Source organism: Misgurnus anguillicaudatus, chromosome 3 (genome assembly GCF_027580225.2).
Source record: "Misgurnus anguillicaudatus chromosome 3, ASM2758022v2, whole genome shotgun sequence".
Classification (NCBI taxonomy): Eukaryota; Metazoa; Chordata; class Actinopteri; order Cypriniformes; family Cobitidae; genus Misgurnus; species Misgurnus anguillicaudatus.
Window position 1 is genome coordinate 32,127,273 of NC_073339.2, and position 22,283 is coordinate 32,149,555.

General features: G+C 37.1%; 1 protein-coding gene across 3 annotated transcripts in view; it reads left to right on the forward strand.

The window, feature by feature from the left end:
- pax5 (paired box 5) overlaps positions 1-21,272 on the forward strand; it is a 63,269-nt gene extending 41,997 nt beyond the window's left edge. For all 3 annotated transcript variants that reach the window (XM_055205492.2, XM_055205495.2, XM_055205494.2), the window contains exons 8-11: positions 4,252-4,353; positions 8,746-8,832; positions 10,667-10,753; positions 15,465-21,272. In XM_055205492.2, the coding sequence (XP_055061467.1) occupies positions 4,252-4,353; positions 8,746-8,832; positions 10,667-10,753; positions 15,465-15,547 (359 nt within the window). In that variant the 3' untranslated portion in view covers positions 15,548-21,272. The remainder of the gene's footprint in view (positions 1-4,251; positions 4,354-8,745; positions 8,833-10,666; positions 10,754-15,464) is intronic.
- The last annotated feature ends 1,011 nt before the right edge of the window (positions 21,273-22,283 follow it).

The following is a 22,283-nucleotide window of genomic DNA, read 5'->3' on the forward strand; positions in this document are numbered from 1 at the left end:
TTCTATGATATCGTGTAGCACCTTTATTTTCAAGAGTCCTATGAAACAGCTGTAGTCTGTTTATTTACAAAGTAAATCATTTCCTTATCATAAATATTAAAATGGGTTATCTTTAATTCATATTTCAAATGTAGTAAATATTTTTGTAGATTTTAACATTTAATGATTGGAAGTATGTCAGGACAAAACTGTAAAACATATTAATAAAATAATTTTTTAAAAGAACCAAAAATAAATGATAAATGCTAAAAAGTGTCCCAACAGTTTTAACATGACCTTTGTTTAACAAAACGTTGTGATACTATTTTTTTTATATTAATCAACCACTGTGATATAAGTGTGCTTGTATAAAGAATGTAACACCTGTTTTCCACTCTCCATAATACTCCAACTTTTATCATCTCTGAAAACAACATCCCTGTTTAATCTGTGATAAAAAGTTTCTTCCCAGCATTCAGTTGTCACCCCCCAACCACTGAGGTACAGGCCCTGTGGAGCTTTAAGCGGTAGCTGTGTTGAAGGGGATGGATGAACTGACGGTGATAGTGTTTATTATGATGAATGGGCTGCAGTCTACAGATCAGCACCATGTGTAGACTGAGAGATGATTCACTCTGACAGCCATGTCATGTAGCCTAATACAGTTATACATCCACACAACAGAGAGAGAGAGAGAGAGAGAGAGAGAGAGAGAAAAGAGAAAGTGAGAGAGAATTAAATTTAGAAACTGCACAGTGATCATAGTGAAATAGACAACAAGTTAAATCTTCCATTAATTCATTCATCAGTCCAGTATTATCTGTTTTTTAATGAACACTAATGGATAATCTCAAAGGGCCAACCTCAGCCAATGAATGTATCAAACTAAACTTTTTTCACTTGCACTTTCTCTGATCTGATCACTTATTTGGAGAGTACTGCATCAAATTACAGCTTTTTTTACAAAAACATTTGTTTCTTTGAATGTGCCATGACATCCATTATCGAGCATACAGTATGTCTGGTGATGTTCATAACAGTGCTGTCATACATGAATGCATATTTATACCAAAAACCTTATTACCAGGGCAAATGTATACCTGACATACAGTATAGTGAGATGGCTGATAGTTAAACAGGGTGTTTCTAGTTTACTAAGCTCATAAGGTGTCATCTCTCTGATTTTATAAGATCCAGCATAGCTTATTGCTTGATTTGCTTTGTTATGTGAACTCTCTATTGATTGTAAAACTTTATGAATAATGTAGTTCAAACACTTAAATGCTGAGTTGTCAAACATACTTGCAGACAGATAGTAAATATGTAACAAACATGTTATTAAGTGTGTGTAATAAAGCAAGATTGCTTTTCAAATAAGCAGAAATGTAAAATCAATTAAACACTTCTTTTAAATCAGATTTAATATATGTAGAATAGATTTGTCTTTGCTTAAAAAAAATTCTACCCATGTTTAGGTCAAAAATTGACATTTTCTAGGTAAGTTTAAACCACCAGATTAAATTTACATTCATGCATTTTATCCAAAGCGAGTTAGAGTGCATTAAAGGCAGGGTGCGTGATCTCAGAAAGCCAATGTTGAGTTTTAAAATCACCTAAACAAACACGCCCCTACCCCAATAGAATCTGGACCTTCATTTGATAGACCCACCCCACACATACGCAACCCAAGCAACGATGTCGGTTAGTAGACACCCCCTTACTGCTGATTGGCTACAAGTGTGTTTTGGTAGTTGGCACGACTCTCTTTTCCAAAGTGTTTTTCAAAAATCAAGCACTCTGCTTTTAAAAGGTATACATTTTCAGTATTTGTGTATTCTGGGTTCAAACATAGACTGTAAAAAATATGGACGTAGTGTCCGTGATGTCACCCATTGGTTTGTGAAGAGCATTTTTTAAAGCTTAAAGGAATAGTCTACTCATTTTCAATATTAAAATATGTTATTACCTTAACTAAGAATTGTTGATACATCAATGGTACCATTTAGAGATAAAGTTAGAAGTGACCAAACACATCAACGTTTTTCCTATTTAAGACGAGTAGTTATACGAGCAAGTTTGGTGGTACAAAATAAAACGTAGCGCTTTTCTAAGCGGATTTAAAAGAGGAACTATATTTTATGGCGTAATAGCACTTTTGGGAGTACTTCGACTCGCCTGAAAAGTCCGCTCCCCTTCTCCCTCTCATAATGGGAGAGGGAGGGTGCCGCATTTTTCCGTGGCCCTGCTACGGACTGTCTTTTTCGTGGCATTCTCACGGATTGGTTACTCAACTGTTTTGTCCTATTTTCTTACCATTTTCGCTTCGGTTTAGGGTTAGATTTACATGAAATGACATCCCTACCCAAACCCAACTCTAACCCCAACGCCAGGCAACTATTGTTTAAAGTTTAGAAAATATAAAAGAATAAAGCAGAAAAAATAGTATAAACCAATAGTTAAAGTGACATATTAACGCAAACACCAAATCTAACCCTAAACCGAAGCGAAAATGGTTTGAAAATAGGAAAAAGCAGTTGAGTAACCAATCCGTGTGAATGCCACGAAAAAGACAGTCCGTAGCAGGGCCACGGAAAAATGCGGAGATCCATGAGAATGCCACGGAAAAATTAGCACAAAATTCCGTGACTATCCCACGGAACTTTGTGAGATCATGTTGGCCATAAAATGTAGCTCCTCTTTTAAATCCGCTTAGAAAAGCGCTACGTTTTATTTTGTACCACCAAACTTGCTCGTATACTCGTTTTAAATAGGAAAAACGTTGATGTGTCTGGTCACCTCCAACTTCATCTCTAAATGGCACCACCGAATGAATGGGGCTAAGCTACATGCTATCGAAGCGTCGCAGCGCGCTCCAGCGCTTACGTGCACGCACACAGATGATAGAGGGATGTATCAACAATTCTTAGTTAAGGTAATAACATATTTTAATATTGAAAATGAGTAGACTATTCCTTTAAAGACAGGACATGGGTGAAACTGAGGTGGCTGGTTGCTGAAACCATGCCCGCCTAGCTCGACTCTAGTGACAGCAGTGGCAGTTCACCCAGCCTGATCTCACGAGAAATCATACATATTTTATGAGTTGGCTAATTCGCATCATTTCATATGAAGTTAATTGTGCAAAATCGTACGATTTTCATGAAAAAAAAAACTACAACGAAACCGAACCTCTAACCCCGCACCTAACCCTAACATCACAGGGGTCAAGACAAATCGTACCAAAACTTACGAATGTGGTCGTATTTATTAATACGAGTTAGCCAACTCGTAAAATATGTACGAGTTCTCGTGAGATAGCGTTGGTTCACCCGTCACTCAAGTGGCTACGCCCTTAATTATGCAAAACTTTAAGGCTTAAAAATAATCGAAACGCATGAGTAACAAAAAAAACAAACAATTTCACACCCCTCCCAGTTGTCATGAAGGGCAAAATTTGCTATATAGACCAAAAACACTTTATGTACCAGGCTGTAAACAAATTATTTTCCACTGTAAAGTTGGGCATTTTAACATGAGGGTCTATGGGAATTAACCAACATGATCTCACAGAGTTCCGTGGTATAGTCATGGAATATTTTGCTCATTGATCCGTGTCATTGTCACAGATCTCCGCATTTTTCTAATGTCATTTTATGTAACAGAAAGTCGTTCTAACCCCAAACCAAAGCGGCAATGTGAAACTGACACAGAAAAGAAAGTCCGTGGTACGGACACAGAAAAATGCGGAGATTCGTGAAAATGACACGGATAAATTAGCAAAACATTCCGTGACTATACCACGGAAATTTGTGAGATCATGCAGTTTGTAAAAGAGATATTGTTGTCTTATTACACCATAATAACATGTTTATTACATGTTAATTATCCATTTTTAAGTCCTTCTCATAATTCATAAAGTTCAAAAGATCATCATAACAATTAATATTTGTTGCATGTTTAAATTTTCAAAAGGATCCCATGCACAAATGAAAGTACAAAAGCTTTTGAAATGTCATAATATGTACCATTTAGGCACAGATATGTATACACTTGTTATCAATATATACGGTGTACTTTATAAAAAGCTGCCACCCCAGTGACAGCTTTTGTACCTTTTTTGAGAGTGAATAAAAGGGTTAAAAGCAATTACACAGCATAAATAAAATAGCTTTATAAGGGGTTATGGTGACTGAAACTGAGACGTCCGATCAATAATCACATCCCTGAAGAGTTGATGCTGTTCATTCTAGAAATTGTCTTTTATCTTCACAGGTCGTGACCTGGCCAGCACCACACTCCCTGGTTATCCCCCACACGTTCCTCCGACTGGGCAGGGGAGTTACTCCACACCCTCCCTCACAGGAATGGTACCCGGTGAGTCTCACCTGCATACACTCCAAAGCTACATATCCAGTATCGGATCATGGGGGCACGCACCCGTCCATCAGTTATAAAGTGTACTTATTCAGATTTTACATTAATGCATAAAAGGGCAGTCCCAGTTTATTTTTTTATTTTTTTTGTTGGATCAGGACATGACCCAGAAGGGATTCAAACCTGGTCTGTATGAGCTAACAGCTCATACGTTTGTTGTAATAGTTACGCTATCTTCATACTAAAAAGTGCCAACCAGATAAAAATGTTTTAAGGTACATAATGATAAAAATAAATGAAGTGAGTGACAAAATGACCAGTTGTCGTACACGTGACACCCTCACTCTTTATCTTCCTTCCGGCTGTAACCACCCTCCCGAACCCCATCTTTTCACCTCTGCTTTATTTCAGTTGAGGTCCCAGTGGGAGGGGGTCTTGTCTTTGCCACTTCCTGTCTCCCCCCATCTGCCAGGCTGACAGCACTCCCAGGGGGTTATGGGATGGAGGAGGGTGGGAAGGGTGGTTGGGTGGTTGGCAGAGTGTGGGGCGGGTGGGCTGGCTTTGAGTCTTCAGCAAGTAGCTGGACTATTAGACTCCAGTCACACAGCTGTCCCTTCTCAACATCAGTAATTTGTTTTTAATGAGAATCATCGCTGACCCTTGACTAATTCATTCATTCTCCTGCGGTCTCTCTAAGCCTCCTTTCTTTTAGATATTTTTTAATCCACAAGCGACTTCAGAGCACAGAAATACAGGTGAAATTTCTAACCAGCAAATTCACATTTACAAACAGGCCCGTTCTCACTCCCAAATTGCCACATATTGACGTTTGGTCAGCGCCCGCAGCGTTACTTTTTTAACGAACAGGTTACCCCTCTGGCATTGTTTTTCGATGTGCAGGTTTCTTCATTGAATTTGTTTGTCTTATGCGTCAGATCAACACACAGTTAATTATTTGCATTTGTAAAAGTAAAAATTATTTGTGTCCGTTCATAATTGCATTTTTTAATAAATTGTGAGTTTATGTGAGTTTCAGCATTAACAACATAAACAAACAGCTTTTGTAGACTAAACGCAACTCCCGGTAGCCTAGAATCAATAGAACATAGAATCAATAACAACAATAAATATATTTCCATAGTCAAAGAATTTTTTGCTCACTTTCCGTGACATTCTCACGTATCTCCACATTTTTCCGTTGCCCTGCCACGGACTTCCTTTCCGTGGCATTCTTACCGATTGGTTACTCAACTGTTTTGTCCTATTTTCTTACAATTGTTGCTTTGGTTTAGGGTTAGATTTACATAAAATGACATCCCTACCCAAACCCAACTCTAACCCCAATGCCAGGCGACAATTGTTTAAAGTTTAGAAAATATAAAAGAATACATCAGAAAAAATAGTATAAACCAATACTTAAAGTGACATACTAACACAAACACCAAATCTAACCCTAAACCGAAGCAACAATGGTTTAAAAATAGGAAAAAGCAGTTGAGTAACCAATCCGTGAGAATGCCACGGAAAGGAAGTTTATAGACAGTTTCAGCAGCAACAACACAAACAAACGGCTTTTGTGAACTAAACGCAACTTCTGGTAGACTACCACATAGAATCAATAACAACAATAAATATATTTCTGATACAATCTGATCTCATGAATTTCCGTGGCATAGTCACAGAATTTTTTCCGTGACTATCCCACGGAACTTTGTGGTATCATGTTGTTCTGATAACAAGGGAAATAAATGACAAGTAAATTACCTTCGTTCATATCATATCTAACGCATATCAACTGTTACACTGAGCTTACATTACTGTGTAAAATGAATGTATACAATGTTAGCTACAGGTCCTTCAATTCTTGCATGGCTGCCAAACCTCTTCGCAGAGATCAGTTTAGCCACTAGCCAGGCCGATAAATAAATCAGGTAGTTCACATCAGTTCAGGCACGTTCCACGACAAAACGTGTGCATCCGATCAAAACCGTCTATAGACGTTTCATAGGACGCACGTGCGGTGGCGCAATTACGCATCTGGTTGGAACTTTACTTCCGGTTTCTGTTTGTTTAATGGTCTGACTAGTTGCTAAACTGAACTTTTAAACAATACTTCAACGAAAATAACAAATGTTTTGGTTTCCTAGGTAATCTGTGTGTTGATTATTTTGCTTGTTATATAAATAAACTACGTTTAAAGTACTTTGTTGGTATTTATTCTCAGCGGAGTTTACCGGAAGTTACGTGTTTTCCACGAAAGCCGCTTGTTTATGTTGTTACTGCTGAAACCGTCTATACAGGGGTGGCCAAAAATTTAGAGAATGACACAACTATTAATTTTCACAAAATCTGCTGATCAGTGTTTTTAAATATTTTTCTCAGATGTTACTAAGGTATACTAAACTATAATGTGTTTTACTATATAATTATTAACTTACAGTAGTACGGCTGTGTATTGGCAAGATTACACGATATGATACGTATCACGATACATAGGTTGCTGTGCAAGTTGTTGCGATTGCGCTACTGCAAAGCGAGGTGATAAATTGGGATAATTCCTATTTTAGGAATAGGATAGATTTTTAGGAAAGCTGTCAGTAGCTGGGTTTCCATCTGAACGTGAAGCGAATCTTTTCAAAATTCGCAAAAAAAGAATAACAAACAAATGCGGATAACGTGCGTCAATGCGACTGACTGTGGTATTGTGGTAAAAACTTTTTAGTGAATTAAGATTATTTTTAATTTAAATCGGGCTTTTTAAAATGCGCATAAAATTATAGTGATTGAAAGATGGCTATTGAGAACACAACACCATATGCAAACCTTAGCAAAAACATCACCAGCCCTCGCATCAACTCCCTGAACACAGCAAAACAAGCTCAAAGCAAAACAACACAACAACAACAACATGTCTCCGGTCGTGTCTTTAGTCTGTCAAAGCAGTGTCTCCATCTACCCACTCCCTGTTGCCACAGTGACTCGGAGGGTCTTGTTGGGGTCCTTTATCTCTGCGAAATCCGTAACCTTGTCTTGTATCGGGCTCCAACTGACTATTCCATGTTTCCCCCACTTTTGACAAGCATTTACGACCTTGCAACCCATCTCTCTCACTGGGGACACCCCATTTCTCTTTCCCACTTCATTTCTAAGTCAACCCCCTTGCTTTCATGAGCACCCTCTGCAAGTAATCTGACACGCGGTAGTCACAGAGCGCAGGGTTGGCGGAGGCAAGGTAACCATGCCAACGATCCCATCTAAAAGCACACTGAAGGTTAAAAGTATAACTTTAGAAATGCATCCAATGTTGTTTACCTTCATTCTGTTTTTCTACTTTTTTATAAAGTATACGACTTCAAAATGTACAATAGACTTAATGTTCTCATGCAAGGGAAATACATGCATAAATGTACAGATATTTATTTAGTGTCTCTCTCATTTTCATTCTAGTGATTAACACAAGTTTATTGTTATTTTCTGTATAAATGTACTGTATCTCTTGAAAAAGATACAATTTTATTGTTTTAAATGAAATTCGTTCATTTTTGAGTTGGTGGTTATGTACTTAAAGTAATAAAAAGTAATGATGTATTTCTGTTTTATTAATTTGCTTCTGTTAGTTTAGTATCAATTTAGAGTCTACTAACTGATACTACAAATTTTTATTAAATACCGTAACAATACTGTAAATAACAATTTAACAGACACTTAAAGTAACACAATAAAGTTCCCTCATTACAGGCACTTTTTTTAATATAATCTAAATTAACATAACATGTACATTTATATCATAAAAATAAAAGTCCATCCACATAGTACTAATAAAAAGTTAAGCTTTTATGTTCCTTATTTAAAGCATTGAGATATGATGGCTTTATATATTTCCGTTCTAAATTTGTGAGAAATTGATTAGTGGTGCTTTTCCTTCCTCCCATGGACCCTCTTCCTTCACCTTATCCCACGGTGTCTTGCTCATTTCTCCTCACCTTCTCTTTCGTTCTGTTGCTCTCTCTCTTTCAGCAGGGGGGCTGACACACAGGGGAGGGGGGCACAAAACCAGCCAGGCAGAACCGACAGACCGAGAGAGAGAGGGAGAGAGACGGGGCCTCTGAGTTTGTGACAGCCAGAAAAGGGAAAGAGTTCCCCAGGGGAAAGAGAGAATGAGGAAGATGGGAAAAGGAGAGAGATAGAAAAGGAGAGATAAGGGAAAACTACACTGAGGCAATGGAGGAGAAAAAGTGTCACAAATCGACACTTCCATCTAACCAATTGGACCTTTTAGACCCGCACGCGGGACACGCAGTGTGGGACGTAAAATTCACTCGGTGTAAGGGTTTGAACGATCCATTTTAGATGGATATCTAACTTTTTCTATTGTCTTTTGATGTATTTCAGGAGGAGATTTCTCCACCAGCCCTTATTCCCATCCTCAGTATTCTACATACAATGAGTCCTGGAGATTCGCAAACCCCAGCCTACTAGGTAAATCCTTGAAACTAAAGGCATAAATATCTGCAATGTCATGGAGCAAAAATAAAATGTTTTTTGAAAAATAAAAATTTTATGCAAAAAATATTTTTTCAAAATAAATAGGACAAAAATCCCAGAAAGCATTTTCATACATAACATTTTGGTGTTCAACAGATAATAAAAAAAACATGTTAAGAACGACATGGAAATAAATATGTTTTTGTCCTTTTTTGGTGTGATTTTATTTGGGGAGTCAGGCGTATAAAAATTTTTAGTGGGTACACACCTAAAATCTTAAATGTAGGTAAACTCCTAAAAATCAAGGTTCTACAAAAGGTTCTTCACAGTAATGCCATAGAAGAACCATTTTTGGTTCTTCAAAGAACCTTTCAGCCAAAGAACCAGTGGCGGCTCGTGACTGCTCTTCTGAGGCGCAAATTCAAAATATGTGTTCGGAGTGTCATGTGTGTTGCTTGTGTTTTCAAGGTGTGTGTTTGTCGTGTCGTGTGGGCCATGTGCATCACGTGTTTTGTCAAAATAAGTGCCTGCTGCAAAACCGTTTATGATAAGAGATGCTCACGTTCACAAAATACACGCAAGACACGGTAAACTCTGATCATGCATGAGATTATCTGGCAAATGCGAGCGTCTCTTTTATCATAAACCCTTTAGACGCGTCTGCAGCAGGCACTTATTTTGACAAGACACATGATGCACATAGGTTTACTCGACACGCCCAAACACATATTTTGAAATGACGAACCACACACATGACGGGCTACATACATGACGATACGTGACGAACTTCGCATTGTGCGCCCTCGAAAAAAAAGTCACTTGCCGCCATATTTTATGGCATGTTTTTCTATTACCAAGAAACTTTTGTGAAGAAGAAAGATTCTTCAGATGTTAAAGGTTCCTTTTGGAACCATTCATCCCCACAAAGAACCCTTTAAAGAGCCCCTATTATGTTGGTAAAAAGAACATTATTTTGTGCATTTGGTGTAATACAATGTATTTTTTCTGTACAGTTTCTGGTTCAAAAACACATTATTTTTCACATTCCGTACATTATTGTTGCTCCTCTATGCCCTGCCTTTCTGAAACGTGTTGATTTGTACAAAGCTCATTGTTCTAAAAAGTGCGGTGCGCTTCGCTTGGCCAACTGTCCAGTGTGTTGTGATTGGCCGAATAATGGGGCGCTCCTTAGCATATTTGAAAGAATAGCACACAACAGGAGATATAATCGTCTCTTTACTACCATATCAATACGAGCCAAATCTGATCCAGAAAATGCAGATGACCCAGCTGATTGATCAACTTTGTCAGTGCAGCTTGAGCAGAACGTAACAGATTGGTAAAGTACTAAAACATAAAACCATGTCTGCACATGTGATCGTAGAAACGACAAACAACAAGCACTACTCTGCACTGCTCAAAACTCACGTTTGATTCATGGTTTGAATAGGCAGTAGCAAATACTTTAAATATAAAAACATAGGCTACTTACAGGCTGGGAATCAGAAGCGAGCAAAATTATGATAATGTACAACGAGTCCATGTCAATCAGCTGCGGAAGTAAACTGTTGCCTACAATCTTGCGTTATTTGTAGTCCAAGAAAAGAAATTTCAGTTGGAGGTAATAACTGGGATTTGTAACTTTGCAGATCATTAACGTATACTAACACCCACTTACACACCAAAAGATATGTGAAATCATGAAACGGAAAACAGGGGCTCTTTAAAAACCTTGTTTTTTAAGAGTGTAGTTCTATGGCTTTGTTTAGCACCATTATTTTAAGAGTGTGTTTGACATCACAACTAATATATTTTGTGTTGTTCTCAGTGTTCCAGCAGGAGTATGGTTCTTTACTGGGTTCAGAGAGAGCAGCTTCATCGGGTCTGTTTCCTGGCCAAACCCCACAACCTACAGGTACCAAAACAGTTCGAATGCATTCGCGTGTAAAGAGCGAAGTAGACGCGCAGAAAGAGCAAGCATTCGACGCGCGTCATAGGCAAAATCCGCTTCTTGTGGGAGGGGCAAGTGCTATGCAATTGTCTGTTTGCAGGATGGCTGATGTTGATTGTGCATTTATCGAGAGAGTTACCAGTTTGTATTTGGTAACCTTACTATAGGGGGAAAATAAACGGCGCGGGTTGATAAACGTCACGTGACTCAAAAGTGAAATGTGTATTACAACCTACCAGGTTGCCCAATGTCCTCACTGACACTCTTCCAGGCGAGGTCCTTTTTATTCCTGTCTCTATAGAAATAAGAACTTGTGTCGTATAGCTCCGGGCGACTGCTCACGGAAAATATCAAACGTTCCTTCATGTTGAAAAGTGACTCCGGACAGGGCTGCCGCCACAGCAGCAAGCAGGCTCCTGATTGATTAACGCGGTGCGAAATCCCGACAAAGTTTAAAATTTTCAACTCGGGCGTCAGCCGGCAATTCGCATCAAACGCAAAATGCACAAAAAGCACAATTCGTGTGTATTTTGCTTTGGGTGCATTTTGCGTTTGACGTGAATTGGCGGACTAGACGCGCAAATGAGGCGGAATCGCGTCTTCCGCACCGCGCCAAACGCCTCATCCACGCCACGAGATGAGGGTATATCTCCACGAACAGTGTTGGTGACCACTGCCCTAAAGGATTCCCTTTACTATGTGTGCGGTTCAATTTCAAACATTGTCAGGCTAACACTCTGTGTATTTCAACTGGAGCCAACTGAATGAAATGGTTTAAAGAAAAACTGGCCCCTATCAGCTAAACCCCAGACTGACATGTCAGTCAAGAACAAGGTGAAGGGCCATTGGCTTCAAAACAGTTATGCGTGTCAGAGAAAAGCACAGAACTGACCTTAATCTCTCCCATTGGAGAATGCTTTCCTTGGAGACCTCATGAAGTTTGCTTTGTCTGTCAAAAAAGAGCCCCTGATTTGACAGATGCCACAGAAGAACCATTTCCAATTTCTCTAAAAAATGAGTGAAACATTCCTCAACCATGTTTTCTTATATTTTTTCAGTTAAATACAAACCAGTTTACACAACAGTTTACACTACAAAGAACAAAGAGCTGCTGGCACATACACTGTAAACAAGTTGAAATTATTTACCTTAATTTGTAAGGTTAATGTAAAACGAAAAAGTAATGAATAAATTCAATGAATGTTCTAGGAACCACCCTAAAGAAAGATCCATTTACAGTATATAAAAGTCATTTATTTTGAAATGTAAAGGCATTAATTAGTGTCTATATTATATTACCAATAATAAGTCCAGTTTACCAGTCACCTGAAAGCATAATCTTTCCTTCCAGTGAAGACAAACACACACATCTGCCTCATTTCTCACAATCTCAAACTCTTTACCTTCGACAACTAAGACTAAGCAGTGCGCCTGTACCTTTAATTTTTATCCTCCGCTCCGTTACACTTCTGTTTTCCCCCACTTATGCCAACTGTCACTATGTAATAAAGAGCTATAAATCCTGCTAAACCTCCCCTTTGAAGGGTCCATCAGCACTTAATGCCAACACGGACTGATCGAGATGGATCTGTGTCTTATAGACCAGAATAGGTTTTCTGTCATCAGCTGATAATGGTCGTGTCATTTTAAATATTAGGAAAGGTAACATGATTTTGGGAGACTGATCGATCGATCAGAGACTGATCTTCCTCTGTTAAAGGGATAGTTCGGCCAAAAATGATATAAAACCCATGATTTAGTCACCCGAAGTCGTCCGAGATGCATATGTCCATCATTTTGAGTTATTTTAGAAAATGTCTTAGATCTTTCAGTTGCTAAACAGTAAAGTTACGGGGTCCAAGTCCTTCAAGTCCAAAAAAGTGCATATATACTTCCCCAAAGAACTATCCCTTTAATGTTTGTGAATGCATTTAAAGATGTTTATTTTTTAATATTTAAATATGCTTCCCTATCCTATTCTAAAAGGATTATTCGCGGTGATATTTCTGGTTCTACAATCATCCCTTTATGCCAAAGATTTCTTAAAATATTTTTTTCTTACCTGTTTATAATCCTCCAAAGGTGTATGTGTATTGGCTCATGGTGTGGGTGTGGGATTGTCTAACCCAGGGGTCCTACAACCTTTTTGTGAGCAAGGGCTAACACAATGGATAAAACAACCTGGAGGGCTACTTTTTTGATGTAGTCTACTCCAAAAAAAAAAATTTTACTTGTTGATTTTATTTTATTTTACTTGTTAATATGCTTTATAATTGTTTAAAATGTTAACATACATAAAAGAAGCCAAGCTAATATATGTAATAAAAAATATGTAATAAATAAACATTAAAATTGAGTCTAATAATAGAATGTGTTTGGCGGGCAACTCACAGACTCTGGTCTAACCAATAGCAGATACACTTTTAATAATAAAGGTACTAAAAGGTTATTCATAGCAATGCCACAACAACTATTTTTGGTTCCTCGAAGAACTATTCCTGTCTTACCTTTTAATAACATGAGGAACCTTTTCACCACAAACAATCTTTTGTTAAACAGAAAAGTTCTTTGTATGTTAAAGGTTCTTTATGGAACAGTTTAGGCAAAAATGGTTCTTCTATGGCATCGTGAAGGACCTTTATTTTTTAAAAGGCCAATCACACCAAATGCGTTTTAAACACTTTGAAACAAAGGCGCTCCGCACTGCATTTTTTGGTCACTTTAACGGTACATTCACACGAGGTGAAAGCGCTTACGCTTGACGGAAGGCTTGTCTGAAGCGTGGCCAACGGCCAATCCCAGTGGCCGCAACACATGCTCCGGTCTTGCATAAATGTAATTGGCTAGCATGCACTAGGTTATTTGCATAAGGTGATCTAATTGGCTGACGCACGCGTTGAAGCTTGAAAAGTTGAGAAGTGTTCAACTTCTGCCACGAGCAACGCCAGTGACGCGACGACAACACATTTACAATTCAGTTCGGCAACCAACGCATGACATCACCCATTAAAAGTAAATGAGAAGCGTTAACGCTTACGCCCCCGTGTGAATGTACCGTAAAAAAGAGCAGTGTGACGTGGCTTTTTATATTGCTAGGCAACCACCGAGTCAGCTATCTTGTCAATCAAATATTGAAGCGTGAGCGCTCTTTTGCTGTTAACTGTCATATTAGCAGAAACTTTAAAAAGAGGGCGCTTGCTCTGACCTTGATCGAGGGTGAGAGGTGCAAAAACACGCAGGAGACAGTAAGTCCGGTTGTTTCAAACAACTTCTGTCACCACAACGAAAGGCCCGCCTCTCCACTAATTCAATTGGACAATGAAAAGACGCGTTTGGTGTAATCAGGCCCTAAGAGAAGCATTTTGCAACTAAATGTTTCTGTCATTATTTATGCATTATTTCTAAAATTAAACGCTTTGGGCCCTATTTTAACGATCTGAAACGCAAGGGCAAAGCGCAAGTGACTCTGTTGCTATTTTCCCGACGGGAGAAATAACTCTTGCGCCAGGCGCAAATCAATAAGGGGTTGGTCTGAAGGTAGGTTCATTATTCATAGGTGTGGTTTGGGCGTAACGTCAAATAAACCAATCAGAACGTCATCCAACATTCCCTTTAAACGCAAGTGCACAGGTTCCATGGCGGGTTGCTATTATTATGACGGATTTACCAGGCGCACGCCAGGAGCGGTTCACAGCTGAGGAGACCGATGTTCTTGTAAGAGCAGTCAAAGACAGAGAAGTTGTTTTGTATGGGGATGGGAGAAACCCGCCCAAATCAGTGTCGGTTGAACAGGCGTGAGAGGAAATAGCCACAATTGTTTCATCAGCAGGCATCCCCAGGATGTTGTGCCGCAAGCGCTACAATGATGTCAGGAGACGGGGGTATCTCAAGCTTGCCAGCATAAATCGGGCACGCCGTGTAACGGGAGGTGGATCTGCCTCTACACATGACCTGACGCCAGCAGAGGACATCGCTGCGTCCACCCTCACTGCTGAAAGCCAAGAAACGCAAGCAGTCCAACCCCAAAGTACACTTACAAATCAAGTTCACATACATTAAGGTTTCTTATGAAAACATTTTAATTATTATTTACATAAAATAAACGTAATACAGCCACACAACAAACTTATGAAAATATTTTAATCGTTATTTGCATGATAATTTTTTAACGCAGCCACACAATAAATGAAAACTATCACCACAATGCTCACCACAATGATTTCCCTTATCTCATGTCTTAATATTTTTTATTGTAACAATTTATGATTTGCAAAAATAACTGTTGCATCTGTGTAGATGAGATAAGCAAAGTGTGTGCACGTTGTGCACGCTATACATTATGGTCAAGCATGCGCCCTTAAAATAGCATAATGAACAACACGCAACGCGCCACTGACTTTAGACTAGTTTTTTTCTGGTCAGTGGCGCAATTGTTTTTTGAAACTGCAAAATAGCATCAGGGATGGTTTGCGCTGAAACACGCCTCCTTTTTTGCGCTGAACCGCCCAGAGACCGCAAGTTCATTCCCTAGTTTGCCGGCGTGCGTCTGTGCCGGTGCAAAATACGAATGATACATGCGTCACTGACAAAGTCAATTGCGCTGGGTGCAAAATAGGGCCCTTTAAGTGTTATGTATCTGATGACTGACATTTTTCTTCTCTCATATCCCTTTAAGGATCTCCATACTACTATAGCCCAGCCACACGAGGGACAGGAACGGCTGGCACAGCAACTGGCACTGCCTACGATCGCCACTGACCAGCCAGGCAGAATAGACAAGAAATCAAAGTGGGAGAAATGCAAAGAGAGCACTGATAATGGATTATATACATGCCTATACATGGAAGAGGAGTAAAGGAGGAGCAGGATGGAAAAATGAGAAAATACGAAGAGGTGACAATGTTTCCTGCCAGTTACAATCAATGTTCAAATCAGTACTTCTGTCTGAATTAGTGCAAAGTTACACCCATACACCCTGACTTCTGTGGTCTCAGCTTGGTTTGATTTATCTCATTAAAGCTTTTCTTGTCCTATCGTCTTTGCATCCTTATGGATTCTGCTTTTGTAAAGATGATCAGGTGATGGGAGTTGGTACCAGACAATCTACTACAGTGGCAGCTTGAGATGATCTGCATTATTTGAGTTCATATTGTTTTTATCGTGTTAATCTGGACTGTTTGAATGTGGCGACATAATCTGGTGAGACCAAACCAGAGCAGTGAATAGTTTTCTGGAGAAAAACATTTTACATAGCAAATTCAAAAGAGTTGGACAGATAACTCAGGTAGGAATATTTGCATTTTTACATTAAAAGTAGCCAGTATGAAAGACACAGGACTTGAAATTCTAGGAAAATGATGGTAGTGTAATTACAGTAAGGGGAGATTTTACCAAAAGGCCCTGATGAGTAAGCACAAGTATATTTAACCCAAAATGTTTTTTAAGCACCATTTAATCATAATGGACTTTTTTGTTTTCCTGGTTTCAATGAACTGAATAAGTAGGGGGTTTAGCATCTAGCTTGGCTAAAAACAGAAAGACTCGATATAATGTTTGTGGTTCAGTCATTACTTGTGATATGTTGGAAAAACAGCAGCATATGTTACGTATGAGAGCATCAGCATTTTAAATACTTCTCTCCTCGCTCTGTGTAGATAAATACTATTTACATATGTACAGAATACCCTTATTCAACTGTACATTGGTAAGATTTATAGCTATTTATGATGGAGAGTAATATATATAAACCTGTGTAAAAGTTTACTGCGAACAAATGCTCCAATGCTAGCTAAAGATGTTGCTGCGAAAGATGTGTCTGGTTATGTTATATGGTTCACTCCTATTAGATTTAGGTGCAAGCGTCGAATCACAGACAAACTCTTTTTGTATAGATAGGGGGGAACTGTTAGCTAGGCTCATTTCCCCAACGGGAAATGATGTCCTAGTGTCTGTCTCTAAAGGTGACCTCCCCAAAGATTTTATTCGCTTTTGCAAATAAGACACTCTTAAAGCACAAAAAGACAGATTTCGTTAACTAAAACTGACTTTATGTTCACAATATCTCAGTTCATTTGTTTTTAAGTATTCTCTTCTGCGCCAAGACAATGCATGAGACCAAGGTGGAGGCCTTACCAAACTCTCTATGTAGCAACATCGTGCTGTACAGCCTATCTGTTTGTCCGTCTGAATATCCTGTGCATATATCACCTACGATGACAAGAACTTTTGATATCATTATTGAGTGATATACTGATATCTAACTTTAGATTCTAGTGGATGAGAAAAGACAAAAAGTGTGCTTTATTTAGCTATTGTATGTGACAAGTGTTTCCAGTTATTGGTTTTATTGATTTTTTTTTTCAATACACTGTGCATTGCTTAGTAGCAAAAGGAAAACACTGTAGTTTCAGTAGTGAGTCACAAGCACCAAAACTTGATGTGAAATAAGTAAAAAATTACAAACCTATGAATATACAGTATATATCTATACAGTATCTATATATATATACACAGAAGTTGATAGTTTTTATGATTTTATGTTGTTGCTCTGATCTGTAATATAGTAATAGTATTACATTTGTTTGTAGAATACAAGTTGCACGTTATGCAACTCTAAAGAAACCCTTGATGCCGTTCACCACTAATGACTACTGGTGAACTTTGACCTTTTAAACTTTTAGTCAGAGGCATTATGAACCTGAAATACACCAGCTGAAGTCAAGGACAGTGCCTTTATTTTTCTACCGAGTCATTCAGAATGACCAACGCGTCTCTAAATTACGAAACTGTCGGCGTGATGTAATGAGATCAGAACTTGACCAACCAATCAAAAAACCAATGCCACTGATCACAGTTTTTTTTACAATGTTGTTTATATATGTTAAAAAACCCTGATAACTTATTGTTTTATTGTAGTTGTCTAAACTAGTTAACTAATCTGAGCAAATAACAACTGGAAAAGGCGAAAAGATGATGCATATAACAAAATCTTTTTTTATTTAACATGCACGTTAGTTAATAATCTGTTAAATGCAACATTATATTCTATACCCAGCAAGCGATTTTGCATTTAAAAGATGTCTAATTGATGTCCAAACAACGAACGTCTAGGCTAAAACAAGGCCAAATTTGGGCTGTCAGTAAAAATGTAATAGACGTCTTATCTCAAAAATAAATGATATAAAATAAATAAATACATTACCCCAAACACCTTGTAATTACTGTTGACTTTGCTGTAACACTTGACTTAAAGGGGTGTTCATGGGACTGACATGACACCTTCATAAACATTAAGTGCAATTCATTCAATTGTGTCATTTTAATGCAAAGATGGCATTGTTTGTCTTTGTTATGTCAACTTGACATTACCAAGATAACATAACTGACCACTTTTTACCAGTTTACCACTTTTTGATACAAATTGAATTTATATGTTATGTTAATACTCATATATAGTTTCATAGCAGCGTCATAAATATTTTTCTTGACCTCAACTACAGTGATACAAACATAATTTGTTATTAAAATGTCATTAAGTGTTAATACTCTGTCAAATTGTTTAATAATAACGTCATGAAAATTCTTCAGTTCATAATTTTTTTTTTTTTAGTTTTTATTTGTTTAACAAATAAAATCAATCATATAATAATAATAATAAACAAAATGTATAATTATATTTTATTGCATTTGGAGACTAAAATTGAATGAAAACAATAATGGGTTAAGCCATGCAGTGTTCGGTCCATATCGCTCAGAAAACAGTTCATTACATTCAATTAATTAATTAAATGTTTTTTTTCTTCTATGTCAGAGAATTTCAGACCCTCTGTGTGAGGAAGAACAAGTTCTATTAGTTTTTTATATATTGTGCACATACATAAAATTAAGTATAATATTTTAACGTGTCTGTTGCATTTTGTTAAGGTATTTAAAATTATTTGACATAGTATTAACACTTAATGACATTTAAATGACAGTTTAATGTAATGTTAACCCATAAAGCTAGGTCGTTTTTAAGTTTGATAAATATTCTGCTATGTCATGTTTACGACAGATTAATGATAAGTTATGATGTATTGGTTTATGTCAAGTTGTCATAACAAAGACATTTCAAACATTAAAAATGACATAATTGAACAAATGACACTTAAAGACAGTTGTCATAAATGTGCATAAAATGTTTATGGCACGTGTCATCTCAGTCTTATGAACACCTCTTTAAGTAAAGTGTTACCGACTTGACATTCAACTAAATTCAAGTTTATTTGGCTAGAAATGGGGTACTCATAGCCAGACTATCCTATCGCTGTAAAAAGTAAAAGTCGGATCTACTTAAACAAATTACTTCAATTGGTAGCACTTAAAAAAATTAAGTATCGTCAACCAAAAAAATTCACCTATAAAATTTCAGTTTAAAATAATCTTTTTTTACCAGATGAAGTAATTTTTAAGTTATATCTTTCACTTTTTACAGTGTAGTTAACATAGATGGTTAAATGGCAGCAATTGCTTGCTGGTTCCCCTCCATTACCCATACAAAGCTGCCAAGAAATTTAAACTCAAAGCAAACTGATTATAAAATGTGTAGCCAAGAAAATCACTTTAAAATTAATTTGCAGAAAAAAACATATTTTGAGAACAGAAAGGCACATTTTTTATTCTGTCATTTTATAATGAAAGTGAATGTTAAAATGAAGTCCCTTTACAATGAAAACATTTTAATGCTTAATAGTTTAATACGTGCATAAATATGTCAGTCATACCTTCTCGCTTCATTACTCTACAACTGATTCAGACCATGTTTGCTCAAATCGAAAATTCCTGTTAGCTCAAAGTATACACACACACACACAGTCCCCTTTTGTCCTTTATCAGGGCATGAATATGCCACACCTCCCCATCAGCACGATCAAAACCTGATGTGCCATCAAAATCGAACACCCCTTATTCTCATCTCTTCCTATTTCAATTCCTTATTTCCACCCCCTACTCCATCTGACTTTCTTTGTCTCGCTGGTGCACCTATAATCTTATCAGATCTGCCCAACCTTCTTTTCCAATGCCATCAGAATTAAGAACTCTACAAGTTGGCTATAGATCGCCTCGCTTTACTATTCAGAAAATCATCCATTTTCATTTGAAAGATTATGGTTGTGTAATTAATAATAATTTTGTTAACTTGAAAGTAACATGATAAATATCAAGCACCATATTGGCATTTAATTAAATTAATTTAGATCTTAATTGCACATATGTTTACTTTGGTGCATTATTTGAATCACATGCATTTTAAATTGTTTAAACTTTGCAAAAGTGCAAGTTTTTATTTTAGGGTCATTTAATGTGTTATTTTTCATTCAGGGTCATTTACAAAATGTGGCAAAATTAATTAGATTATAAATACCTTAACAAAGTTTACCATCTGAATGGTTTACACTTTTCCTCAATTAAAAATTGATTAGATAAAATGGTAATTAGTGTCTTTCAAAAGAGGGCTTCATTTTCCAAATAGGGAAACAATTTTTGCTCATAATCCTACCACAGGAATCCACTCTATGATGTATTGATTCTTAAATCAGAGAGCGTACATCTATGTCAACATGAAACTTTTCCCAGTAAAAAAGCAGACTTGAAACGACTTGGTTATCACCTTATTGTGGCCTTCTGTGTACAATCGGAAGCTCCTTCTGTATTTACTTGCTAATTGTTTCTTTCCCAAGTATTTTTTACAAAGTTTTTGAAAATTAAAGATTTTGAGAAAGTTTAAAACGTTTTGACAAATTTGATAATACTCAAAGAAAAAAGACAAACATTTAGACCAATATCACAACTGTAGCATCGGCAAGTTTAGAGATGCCCGGTTTAAAAGTATTCTTTGGTAAGCATTGCAAAAACATAATAAAACATGAAACAAGATATGAAACAACCTACATAATAGAAAGGTGAAGGAAATAGTTATTTGCAACAAGACTGAACTGCTTCTTTAAGAAATGTGTATGTTTTTTATTGAATTTTCTAGTAGTAAATAAATCTTGGTGTTTTTCTCTGCGTGTCGTGTGTTGTCTTAATATTTGAATGTATTTACTGCGAAACCAAATTTGCCAAAGATGTCATCCCACTTGATTTCACTCTTTTTGGGTTTTCATTTTATTAAGATCTGTCGACAAACTGGAAATAAATGTGATTTGATATTGATTTTCTAATGGAATTATATTGTTAATATTATATTACTACTTTTGGTTGTTTGTTTGTTTGTTTGTTTTACTGTTGTTCAGGGTTATTTTAAGTGAAATGTTCAATTGTCTGGCATTCATCAAACCCTAATACAGGGTCATAGGTTACTCTGTGTATGTGCATATGAGTGAATGTTGTTTGTGAATTATCAATTTACGTATGTTGTAATGTGAAACTAAGAAGTAATTATTTGTAAATATTGGCCATAATTTTATTGGTTCATCAGAATAAAGGTACTTTTTTAAGTTCACACGTTGTATTAGTGTTGTTTAAAGAGGCTTGACTTAAAATGAATCTAAAAGCATGCTCGGTACAGGTAATGTTTGATGGACCAAACGCACCAGCAAGATTGTAACAAGCTGACCAAAGCAATTCAGACTTGTATAGTCTGTGTAGCGAAAATAAGGCACTAAAAGTACATTATGGAAGTGTACACAAAATATATGTAGAAAAACATATATTTTGTCCGTCAATTCTCCAGATTGTGTGCTCTGAAAATATTCATTACAACTTCAAATATTCACTTTAAAGGAAAACACCACTTTTTTCAATATTTTCAATATGTTCTTACCTCAGATTAGATTAATTAATACATCCCTATCTTTTTTCAATGCGTGCACTTAGTCTTTACAGTGCATCGTGAATGTGTTAATATTTAGCCTAGCCCCATTCATTCCTTAGGATCCAAACAGGGATGAATTTAAAAGCCACCAAACACTTCTATGTTTTCCCTGTCGCCACGTTTTATTTTGTGCCATGTGTTACTCATGTAACAGTCTTTAAATAGGGAAGACGTGGAAGTGTTTGGTGGCTTCTAAATTCATGGGGCTAGGCTAAATGCTAACACATTCACGACACCCTGTACAAAGATTAAGTATAGGTATGTATTCATTTGTCTAATCTGAGGTAAGAACATAGTAAAATGTTGAAAAACAGTGGCGTTTTCCTTGTTGTATTGTTTTAACCCTATGCTGGGTAAATATTGGACTGAACACTACTGGGTTAAAAATGCAGCATTTTTAACACAATGGTTAGTGTATTTATTTATTTAATTTCTTTACCCAGCATGGGTCAAAAACAACCCAGTATTTTTGAAGTGTTGTATTTATATTATGGGTTCAAATGTCACATCCACAATGCTGTGTTACCCAGCACAACCTCCCTAAATTGTAAGAATGGAGTTTACCAGTGTTGCTCTTTTGGCTATTGGCCTAGCCCAGAGGAGGTCTTAACAGGGGGTGATAATGGACCACAAGCAGCA